This window comes from Nicotiana attenuata, unplaced genomic scaffold (genome assembly GCF_001879085.1).
Source record: "Nicotiana attenuata strain UT unplaced genomic scaffold, NIATTr2, whole genome shotgun sequence".
NCBI classification, from domain to species: Eukaryota; Viridiplantae; Streptophyta; class Magnoliopsida; order Solanales; family Solanaceae; genus Nicotiana; species Nicotiana attenuata.
In genome coordinates, this window is record NW_017671442.1 from 262,221 (window position 1) to 274,275 (window position 12,055).

At 35.8% G+C, this 12,055-nt stretch overlaps 2 protein-coding genes across 2 annotated transcripts; one reads left to right on the forward strand and one right to left on the reverse strand.

The window, feature by feature from the left end:
- Positions 1 to 1,903: 1,903 nt before the first annotated feature.
- On the forward strand, positions 1,904 to 5,430 carry LOC109208317 (4-coumarate--CoA ligase-like 9). Its single transcript, XM_019371406.1, has 6 exons — positions 1,904 to 3,015; positions 3,817 to 4,006; positions 4,136 to 4,281; positions 4,363 to 4,430; positions 4,601 to 4,703; positions 4,921 to 5,430. Exons 1-6 carry the CDS (start codon positions 2,038 to 2,040, stop codon positions 5,038 to 5,040), a joined length of 1,605 nt encoding a protein of 534 aa, XP_019226951.1. The 5' UTR covers positions 1,904 to 2,037; the 3' UTR covers positions 5,041 to 5,430.
- On the reverse strand, positions 5,252 to 11,111 carry LOC109208318 (COP9 signalosome complex subunit 3-like). The gene is made up of 11 exons (XM_019371407.1): positions 10,686 to 11,111; positions 9,365 to 9,480; positions 9,027 to 9,273; positions 8,589 to 8,646; positions 8,337 to 8,426; positions 7,412 to 7,477; positions 7,026 to 7,115; positions 6,714 to 6,872; positions 6,501 to 6,622; positions 5,662 to 5,734; positions 5,252 to 5,532 (listed from the first exon to the last, which is right to left on the reverse strand). Exons 1-11 carry the CDS (start codon positions 11,099 to 11,101, stop codon positions 5,464 to 5,466), a joined length of 1,506 nt encoding a protein of 501 aa, XP_019226952.1. The 5' UTR covers positions 11,102 to 11,111; the 3' UTR covers positions 5,252 to 5,463.
- Between the last annotated feature and the right edge of the window lie 944 nt (positions 11,112 to 12,055).

Here is a 12,055-nt window from a genome sequence, read left to right on the forward strand (position 1 = left end):
ACCTAAAAACTAAAATTAAAACCAAACAACACAAATCAAAGTTTTCTTTGTGATTTTTGTATTTTTTGTACAAGCCAAATTACTAATTAGTCTAAAAATATGTAAAATTAAATCCTAAATGCTCATGCAATATTTTTGTATTTTTTATGAATTATCAATTAAAAATGCACACAAAATGCAAACAAAACACAAAATCATGCAATTAATTCCTAAAAATTCAATTAATAAAAGAGAAATCTTAATTTTAAGAAATTCTATAGGAGTAATTTAAACCAGGCAAAAATCACGTGCTCACAGTGACATCATGAAACGACGGCATGATACATCTATTCAATTGTTGTATTCATCAAATAATATATAATATAGTACAATACATTATGAAACGACGTGTAACGTAAATTCAAACTAGCTGTTAAAGGCACAGAGGTGAATAGTAACGACTTGCTTTTGTGACGTTCATTTCTTATATTTGAGACACCGCCTCTATATGTCCATTCTATGAAAGAAACAAATAACCTCCTTTGTAAGTATGTCGCGGAGTCACTTTTGGCGAAAGAGTTCAATTGAATCTCCTTGGCCGAAAAATAAAATTACATGTAAGGTTAAACTTTTTATTTTATGTATATATAAATAGTTGAATTTCACAACACACGGATTTTTTTTTTTAATTATCTTGAGGAAAGTCCTGCCTCACCCAACAATATTTTGCTAACCTCTGCGTACCTATAGGTTTAGATACAACATTCAGTTAAAAAAGAAATCGATATAACGTCTTCTCTTTGACATTAATTAATAAATTGCAAAAGATTTTAAATGACCTGATATAATTGGTAGAATTACAGTAATAGCATATGGAGTGCGTTTATTTCATGATATACAAATTAAACTCATGATGTATTAATTCACATATATAGTTAAAATTCTTGAAAATCTGTATATTTTTTGCAAATTTTTCGAAATATTATTTTGTTTTTAGTATATTCTTATTAAAATAACATCTTTTTTATATTTAAAAATAATTTAACTTTAAACTTTTACGTTTATCATTAAGAATATAATTTTATATTCTTACAAATATTCTAACATATTATAAATCACAAGGTCCGGGGAAGAGACTTTGTACTCAGGGGCGTACGCAGGAATTTTTGTAAGCGGTGTCGAAATTTATAGAAGTACGGGAATAATAACTTCAATGATCATACTTTTAGACAAGAAATATTCTTAGAGCTCGCTTGGCCATGAATTCTTTTTACTTTTTTTTTCCGAAAAATTTCACTTTTTTTCGAAATCAGTGTTTGGCCATAAAAATTTTAATTTTCACTCAAATGTAAATTTTGGAATTTTTCAAAAATTCGAAAAACTCCAGAAGTTGTTTTTCAAAATTTTCACTCATATCACTCACAAACATTCAAAAGCAACCCAAAATTATATTCATATTCAAACACAACTCTAATTTTCAAATACCATTTTCACTTGAAAAGAAATTCACTTTTTTTCGGAATTTTACAATTCTTATATCCAAACGCCCACTTAGTCTATTGGTTTTGTCGAGTTTCAAGTTGGAAAAGGTCTTCAATTCTAATTGAGGTTCGAACCTCTAACATTTTAGAGCAAAATCAAGAACATAACCAACACACCAAGAAATAATTTATGTTAAATGGTGTCATTGTTTCCTACTTATTTCGACAAGACATCGCTTGGTTAAGGATGCATCCGTCCCTGGTCGTATCCCAAGAGATGTGATGTAGACAGCCTACTCTTATGAAAGTATTAATGAATGATTCTACGGCTTGAACGTGTGACTTATATAGAGACACTTTACCGTTGCTCCAATATTTTTTCTTTTTTTTAAATTCGAATATATTCGTCAAACATGTTCCTAAAGTCCAAATCCATATATAGAACAAAGCAGAAATAAACTTATGGCTACCACAGCAGCCAATTGAAATAGTGGACACCCAACTGTATAACCACCACTAATTTAGTTGGAGTCTCCGAAGTAAATCCCCAGCTGAGCTGCCGCAACTACTTCCTCGCATGGACGCAAACAGCGGATTCTGTTCAAAAACCAAAACTTTCCACAGTCTCCGTCCACCTCTCTTGCTTCCTCCAGAAGCTTCTCCTCTTTCCGCTGCTTCTTACGCACTCTCTCTCCAACAATGCCCCGATTCCGCCGCCGCCGCCTTCATCGACTCCGCCACCGGCCGCTGCATCTCCTTCTCCGAGTTCCGAACACGTGTCATTTCCCTAGCTTCCTCACTTCAACACACATTCCGCTTCTCCAAAAACGACGTCGCATTTATTCTCTCTCCAAATTCAACTAATGTTCCGGTTCTCTACTTTGCACTCCTCTCCCTCGGCGTTATAGTCTCTCCCGCTAATCCTATGAGTACGGAATCCGAGCTTTTTAAACAAATTAAGTTAACGAATCCTGTAATTGCTTTTGCTACGTCGAGGAACTTCCAGAAGCTTCCTATGTTGAAACACGGAACAGTTCTTATTGACTTACCGGAGTTTGAATCGATGATGATGAATACGGAGTTGAAATTCGAGCCTGTGGAAGTGAATCAATTAGATTTGGCGGCAATTATGTATTCGTCGGGGACTACAGGGGAGGTAAAAGGAGTCAAGCTGAGTCATCGTAATTTTATTGCAATTATTGCTAATTTTTATGCTCAGAGACAAGAGCGGACGTCGCCGGCGCCGGTGATGTTGTATACGGTACCGTTGTTTCATGTGTTCGGTTTACACTATGCGTTGAAATCGGTAGCGTTGAGTGAGACTGTAGTTGTGATGGAGAGATTTGATTTGAGGAAAATGTTGAAGGCGGTGGAGGAGTTTAAGGTGACGCAATTGGTGGTGGCTCCGCCGGTTGTGGTGGCAATGGCTAAAGGAAGTGTTACCAGTGGCTATGATTTGAGTTCGTTGGTAGCGGTTGGTAGTGGAGGTGCTCCGCTTGGGAAAGATGTGATCCAAGCATTTTCAGACAAGTTTCCAAATACCATAGTATTTCAAGTAAGTACATTCATGTGATCATGTCCGTGTAAGAATTTGTTTGATTCTTAGAAATAACTTTAATTTGCTTCAAAGATAATGTTTTTGGTATTGGAATGCAATGTGGCATCATGTAGAAAATGACCACATTCTGCATAAGGTATGTAGAAAATGACCACATTCTGCATAAGGTATGCAAGTTGCATATGCGGTCGCTTGAGATGGTTTAACCATATCTAGGGACGATCGCCAAATACATCGGTCAATGGGTATGAAATCATGGGGAATTGTTCCGAAAAACCTACAATCTCTTGAAATTCCTGCAGGCCTAGCGAGAAATAGGCACCCTGGAAGAAACAGAATCTATATAGGTGACACCAATAAGTTAGGATTATTTGCTAGACATGTTTGTATGTTTACGTTAGGTCATACGTTTTCTAGGAGTCTTTTGGTCCTATCAGAAATATAGTAGAAAATATGGAGAACTCCTAGTCTTTCAGTCCTGTAAGAAATATTAGTAGTAGAAAATATAGAGAACTCCTGGTACTTTGTGTTTATTTGTATAATATTGATCTACGATCAGTCTAAATTAAGTGACATGTTCCGTAAAGATTCGTACAAACAAACCAAACTTGCTGAGGATTGAGGAGGCATAGTTGTTAGTATTGTTTCTGAAATGAAATGACATGGACAGCGCAATATTATACCAATAAATCATATAGTCACCTTGATGCTTGATTAGTGAATTGACGTAAGACCAATTTCTCGCTAAGCTAAAGAATTGTTTTTAACATGTAACTGAACTTGAGTCTTGATTTTGAGGGTTATGGACTAACTGAGACAAGCGGGGCAGCATTTCGAGCTGCAACTACAGAAGAAATGCTACGTGGGGATTCAGTGGGAAGGCTAATAGCAAATACTGAAGCAAAAATTGTAGATCCAGATACGGGGATTGCTCTGCCTCCTGGTGAACAAGGAGAGCTCTGGATTAAAGGTCCAACCATTATGCAAGGTAACTTCAACTACAAAACTGTACCCTGTTTAGCCGAAAGCTCAACTCCAACTAGCTTGAAACTGAGGCATTGTTCATTGTGTCTAGCTTTCTGCAATACGATCAAATAATTTTGTGATGTTTTTGTAGGTTACGTGGGTGATCCGAAGGCAACTTCTGAAACTCTGGTGCCGGGTGGATGGTTGAGGACTGGTGATCTTTGCTATATCGATCGTCATGGTTACCTTTTCATTGTAGATAGGCTGAAGGAGCTAATCAAATATAAAGGATACCAGGTTCCATTGCTAGCTGCCCTTGTTGTAACATTTAGTTCTCAGGATAGTGGAATGCCTTCTTATTCATGCTTCATTGTTCAGGTTGCTCCTGCTGAACTGGAACAACTTCTTCAATCGCACCCGGACATAGTAGATGCTGCTGTCATACCGTAAGATTTTACATTTCTGTTTTCTTTTACCTTGTCTTGTGTTTGTAATTATCTGATGCAGGCAGAGTAAGCTAAGACATAAAAGTGGTGTACCATTTGAAAAGATGAGACCTGAATGTTGAGTAGTGCTAGAAATGGATGTGATAAATTTTATTAACCAAATTTGGCAGATTTCCTGATGAAGAAGCTGGTCAAGTACCCATGGCATTTGTTGTGAGACGTCCCCAGAGCGCTCTGGACAAAGAGCAAGTGATTGATTTTATTTCGAAACAGGTGCTTTCTTTAACTATTTGATTTTAAGTAGACTACCATTTTGCTCAGAAATCCCCTGTTTTGCTGTGAATCGCTAAGGTCAATTCACTTGATTAATACTTCTCATGTATGAAAGTGAAACGCATGGGATAAAGGCACATGACATTTGATCCTTGAACCAATCCACAACTTGCTATTATCTACTGTGTGACATAATTGTCCCTAAATTTTGTTTCAGGTTGCTCCATATAAGAAAATAAGGCGTGTGGCATTTGTTAGTTCCATACCCAAGAATCCATCTGGGAAGATATTGAGAAAAGAATTAAGGAGGATTCATATACCAGGATCTAAGTTGTAACCCAGGTCCTTTTAAGCCGTTTTGCCTGCCAGATTCTCCAATTCAAAGATGAACAATTTCATATGATTTCTGGACAGCGCAGTTGGCAAACCACGGTGAATGACTTTAAGAGAATGTTAAATAATAATTGATGCTTCTACTTTCAAGCAAGCAAAGGTTTTAATGTAGCGAGCACGGAGCTCACTGCGCCAGTCATCCACTTGACAGGTGGTAACAAAAATTCCTTATATACCAATGTAAACTATCCTGATCATTTATGCCTTAACCCAACATTAGAAGACAAAGAAAACAGTCTTTTTCAATAGCATAGAGCACCTAAGTCCACTGGAGTCATTTGTGGAAATAATGGAACCAATTTTGCTTTCAATGAATAGCTCTATTATCGTTTGACATATATACTCCCAAAACTCAACTGTGCCTGTCTCATATGTTGAATCTCTGAGAAACGCTATCAAAATCATCATAATCATATCTTTGTCTCTCCCTACCAACCTGTGCAAGCAAATAAACCAAAAGTTGGTACTTAGAACATATAAATGTCACACTTCTTTCCTTTGAGGCAGGCAGATGAGAGAATCTAGAATTAAGCAACCAGTGTCGGAGGATGTTTATAAAGTCTACCTTCGCTAGGTACATCGGATCACAAGACATAAGCTCATCCATTGAAGTCAGCTTTTTTGACAGCGACATTATTCTGCAATATAACAAAAATAGACTTTATTGCAGCTTCTACATGTATTCTTTTTCCCTTCATGCACTTGCAAGAATAAGTGATGTCAACAAGCATTTCATTTTCTTGGCAATGACAAGGAGAATAATCACCAAAAATTTCATTCTTGGTTACAAAAACCCATCCTAAAGTTATAGAACTACTGACGCCAGTTTCAGGAGGGTACTATAATTTCAACATCACCCTCTTCTATGTGGGCATGATTGGCGTAAAAACTATGGACTGAGTAAAATATGTTACTTGACGACAAGGAAAAGCAACATTGAAGTAATGTATTTATAAATAGTGTGGGTATTGTAATACCACAATGGGTGCTAGATTCAAGCATCACCATCTATTTTCCTGCCGTGCAGGTAGATCAAAGCAACTATCTATGGGTCGAAGAAAACTCCAAACATATTCAAAATTCATGCATCATTAGTAGAGGGGTTTTAAACACATACAAATTCATTAGGACTTTAAACTTAAAGAGGAGGTTTAAATCCAACCAGTTGCTAAAGTCACCGGATTGGAAAGCGAAAGAATGACATAACAAAGAGAAAAACCATGCACATACCTCTTGTAGCATTAAAAATGAATATTTTCATAATCAGGGGTCAGAAAATTTATGTTCTTAGAGACAACAAGGATCTTTTTTATAAGTAGACACAAACGGAATTATTAGGATAATATTACCTAATCAGCTCCTTCATTAACTAACTTATAATCTCAACAATAATGAAAATCTGACCTCTTCATTGATGAATCAATGTGTTTGATCATTGCGCATGTTTTATACTGCTCAGGATCCTCCAGGAATCTAACCATACCATCCTTCTGATTTATAGTTGCATATATCTCACCATCTTCAATCTACAACGAAATGTGAATCATCATGTTATCAAGCTTCAATCATGAAACATAATCCAGGTGCAGTAGTAAAAGAACTGAAACCTCCCCCTACCATCTGAAGCACGTGCATTTCTGCCTCTTTAGAGCTACTTAGTTGGACAGTGTTGGCAATATCTTGAAGGGAGAGAGTGAGGTATGTTTGAGTTAATCGTTGAATATTGCGCTTATACATAGAAGAGACTACTTGCTTCACTAATCCAAGATTATTGTCCTGAAAAAAGAGATTGAAATGTAAACCCCTTAGTGATGATAGACTCACATGCAGAATCTGTGAACCGGATTGCACAACTTAACTATGCACTCATGCTTTCATCTTAATCTTTTAAAACAAAGAACTGTGCCACTTCGACCACAGAGAACTTACACTTTCAAACTTCTCCATGTTTGTTTGAACAAATGTTTCAAGCTCAGAGATTTTCCCAGTGCCATAACTATTTGCCAGCTCCAGGTAAGGCTGCTCAAAGAGGGAGTTCGTTAGTAATTTTATATTCGGGCCTGATAAACCTTAACCCAAGAAGGCAGACAACAAGAAATGTTTGGCAATCATGTCTACAGTTCTATGCTACAAGCCTACAAGTACTGATTAAACATTAAGTAGCCCTAATCATAAGAAATTTATTATTTGAACCTATTCAACATTTCTAACATCAATAATTGCATCGTCTTAAATCATACAAACTTAGCAGTCCCTCTCATATTTGGTATGAGCAAATCAAGCAACCTGAAATCACCCTACAGTAGGAACTTTACCTGAGAGAAGGTCTTCAAATTTCTTTGGGCCACCGATGAAGTGTACTTGGGAAAACTGGCGGAGAACTGCCATTAGAAGTTAAGCACATTAGCACACTTTAATCAGGATAACTAACATTAGGCAGGATGATAGGTTCAGAAACAAACTGTCAATCTTTTTTTAAGGGAGTGGGGAAGGTCACAACTCACAGCATTTTAAGTGAAATTTAGAATCCGGAAGCATCTTAACAAGGAAAATATAGCAAGATTAAATACAAACAGAAACTTGTCAGCCAGAGTGATTTGCCACATTTATTCTTTGAAAGACTTCCTTTCTTCTTTGCAACAGTAACTCAACTATGTCACTACCAATTGTTTCTTTTACTCTGCACTGACCTGGCGCTATTTTGATATAATAAAACTTATTACCCTATTTTGAAAGACTTCCTTTCTTCTATGAAAGATCGTTTATCTAATCTATTGATGAAGTGACATTTGGTTATTAAAATTAAGTCTTACAGCTCAATCTTCTTTTATACTGATTGTTCTTGGTACAAAATCATATACACAATTGTTCTTGGTACAAAATCATAGACACAAGAACAGACTCTTCAGTTTTCACACCCAATTCAATTACCATGCTTTCCGTATAGCATGTCTTATCTAGTCCCAAGCACATATAAAACAAAATATATGGTCCTTTAGCTCTATACAGAAAGTCACACTGTGTGGTTCACAACTAGATAAAATAGACGGATAATATCTCATCCAGAAAATAAGCAATTTCTTTGCAAATGCCTATACATGCATACATTACCCTGAAAAGAGATCAAATAAACCTCGCATGCTGCCTTCAAGAGGTACTCCACTCTTAGATATGAGCCATGTGTACGGAATAAACTAATTCACCAGTAAACAGTAAGTTGAAAATGGTGATAAAACATACCTGCCCAAGATGAACGAGTGAAACCAAAATGTACTTCTTGTAAGATTCAACCGCTATAGCACTTAAAGTGGACATAGGTGCCGTCACAACCTTAAAGCAATAGTAGCTAAATCAGAACAACCTTACAGCTATAAATTACCTAAAGCAAATTAGGAATTGGGAAAATCATCCTAACAAAAATAAAGACACTTAATGAAAGGTAGCATAGAAGGTTTAATCAACAAATTATTATGATTTAAAACATTGACATACATTGTGTAGAAGTTCCAAAGCTTTGCCAAATTGCTTTTGTCCAATGCAAATCATCCCCCTGTTAAGTACCAAATATCATCAGACATAAGCACAATACGTGGTCGATGCACAATCCACAAGACTGAACGATTGAAAGCATTTAACTAGAGGATATTTAAATTACTCTGTGTGATTTATAAGTTTCGTGCATTGCAGCACACCACATGGTTCAACAAGGGGTTAGTTTTTCCTTTACGTAGAGTCAGAACATTAAAGACAGATGGCACAACAAATGCACATCAAGAATGGTAATTGAGAGTATCTTTATAAAACAATGGAGCAACACCACATAAAAAGAGCATGCTCTGTTAACAATTTGGGTAAGTGAACACAATAATATGTGAGAAGTGGCTGCGAGACCACCATAATAAAAATAACTTCAATGCTGAGGAAACTGACCCATAGTAACAATAAAGAAAGAAGTCCCTTGGCTGATCAACCTCAAATATGTCATCCTCTAGTATAGAAATACCCGTTTTATAGCACTTTGCTAATACACAAAGAAGAAGGAAATCGGGATGCAAAGTTGTCAGTTGCTCAGAAGAGACTTGTAGCTTGCGAACAGCAGTCAGGATAGGAGCCACACCACGAATTGGTGCTTCCAGCAATATAACTTGATCCTTAAACCATCTACAAATAAATATGACTGCAACCACAAATTGAAAAACATATCTCAAAACAACTTGGACCGAAAGCCTGAATATTCAGGGAAAAAATCTGAAAGTGAAGGCTAATACATTTTTCAGGTGCCAAACGTATTTGCTCGACAACACATAAATTGATAAATCTTGCAATGGAAACGAGTAGTCCATTAGCTTCCTCCTTTGAAACTGGGGCAGACAAGATCGCCTTCCTGTTATAGCACAGGAAGCGAGTTTTTAGTACACCCAAAAACTGACATAACTAGTTCCATAAAAGTCAACAGCAAGTAAGAAAGAATACGAGAGAGAGAGAGAGAGAGAGAGAGAGAGAGAGAGAGAGAGAGAGAGAGAGAGAGAGAGAGAGATTCAAACGAGAAACACATGAGATTGACTGCACTATATAATATGGCCATTACACAATTTTTTTCCTTTTTTTTTCTTACACATCAATATGATGGACCATGTAACTTTTAACCCAATAAAGTGTCCACCTTGGTCATCATAAACAATTACACGGGGTACTTGCTACCTCCCACGAGCATAGGCATCGGGAAACTCTACCACTTAAGCACGTGGGAATAAATCACCTAGTATTTATGTCTTCAATGGTATTTGAACCCTTGTCCCTGAAGATTGCACACTCCATTGATCACTATGTTGCACCCTTGGGTGCCACCTTAGTCATCATAATTATGCCACTTATTCTCCTCATTGTGCATAAACAGAGCACACTATACACAGTGTCCAATAACCAGATATATATATATATATATATATATATATATATATATATATATATATATATAAAACCAATAAATTAGATGAGATGTGGTAGAATTGCGAATCTGAACCCATAAAGTTCAAATCCAGGATCCGCCTCTGCCAATAACTAGTAACAAAGTTAGCACGCAGGGGAATCTACATCTACCATAAAACTCCATTTATAGCACTTCGTCAGCATGTGGATTACTCCAATATTATCAATGCCTTGTATTAAAAATCCCTTTTTTTGGATCAAATCCTCCTTGAGATACCTCATCAAGGATGGAAGGGGGTTCGCCGGAAAACTAAAGTGCGTATATAAGGTCAATTTTTTTTATGTATATATATTGGTAGATGTCGAATTCCCTTGGCTTCTTGCCTTCTTTCCGTGATTACTTTTCTTATATTTTGTATCCCTTGTCGAAAATCCTGCCTTCATCACTGCCCTACCTGTTAGCTGTATATCTATATCCTAAAAAATACTAACTTTTCATTAAAAACACTAACTTTCGCACTATTGTATCATTATTTTTAATTCTCTTACCTCATATGAATATCATAAACCCTAAATTCGATCCATAAGCATATGAAATAAAGAATAAATAACATGGATACATGCAAAATACGTTCTTCCGGGGGGCAAAAAGGAACTTACAAGAAATAGAGGTAGCCGAGTGAGTGAATAGAAGGGTCGAGTTCAGCGAGCGAAGAAACTAAGCGAGTCGACTCGGAGTGAAGTAACTCTTCGGATTGTTTGAGAAGGTTGTGAAGATGATTAATGTCTGATAAATTTCCAGAAAGCCCTTGGATTTGAGCCACAAGAGATTCAACAGAATCCTTGTTCAGATTCATCTCTTTCCTCTTCTTCTTCTTTTCTGACTGAATCTCTGCTACTTCCTTCTGGTTCTCAAAAGGAGCAATGCAATTGATCAAAGGATTCAAGGTGCAATCCACTAATGCGGGGTTCGACCAGTTTTTTTGCAAAAGGATTATGATGCCTTTAACGCGTGTCTTCTTGGTATGACCGAACTCCCAAGGTTTTACAAATTTTCTTTTTGGTAAATAAAACATTAGAGAAATTAACTTTAAAAAATAACGGTGGTTGGCGCATAAAATATATTTACCTAAGGTTCAGAAAAAATCCGCATTCTAAGAGTTACCTATAATACAGATAGTCTATCCTATTGCATGTATCAGTGACTACTTTTACGGCTTAAATTTGTGACCTATAGGCACAAAACTAACTTAAATTAGCTTAAAATAAATTATATTGTGTACAATTAATGACAATATATGTATACACATATACTGTGCTGAGTATTTAGAGTTTTGAAAAATATTAGTTAAGGGTGTGCATTCGATTTATCGATTCGATTTTGACCCTTATCGATAATTACTTATATATATATATATATATATATATATATATATATATATATATATATAACAACTNTATATATATATATATATATATTGACTAAACGATAAATTGATTTTTTTTTTTGTCATAAACGTAGGAATATATTATAGAAAAGGAAATAGAGTTAATAAGTCATTACAATACTATTGGTGTCACTTAGCACACTATATACTTCTGATCTTTGTCAAATGTTTAATAAATTCTTACTTATTAGATTTAAGAGGAATTACAAATATAGTAATCATTTTACCACCATATTTTCCAGAGAAACTGGCATATATATTTATTTTCCTTAAATCTATTATCCAAATAGGCCAAACGAAACTGCTGGATGTTACATTCATCGCACAAGTAGCATTGATGTAATTGGATTTATTTATAAGTCGCATTTGAATACAATTTATAAATCGCATTCCGTAATTAATTTTACCAAAATCCCCAATTTCCACCATGAAAATAGTAGATTTTAGGTTGAAATCTTAGGAAATGTAATGAAAGATTGAAAGAAAATAGAATAGAATCACTTAACCAATGATTTGGGGAATAAGGGTTCTTGGGAAAATCACCTCTAAGGTTTTCTTGTTTTGAAAATTGAGGTTTAGACC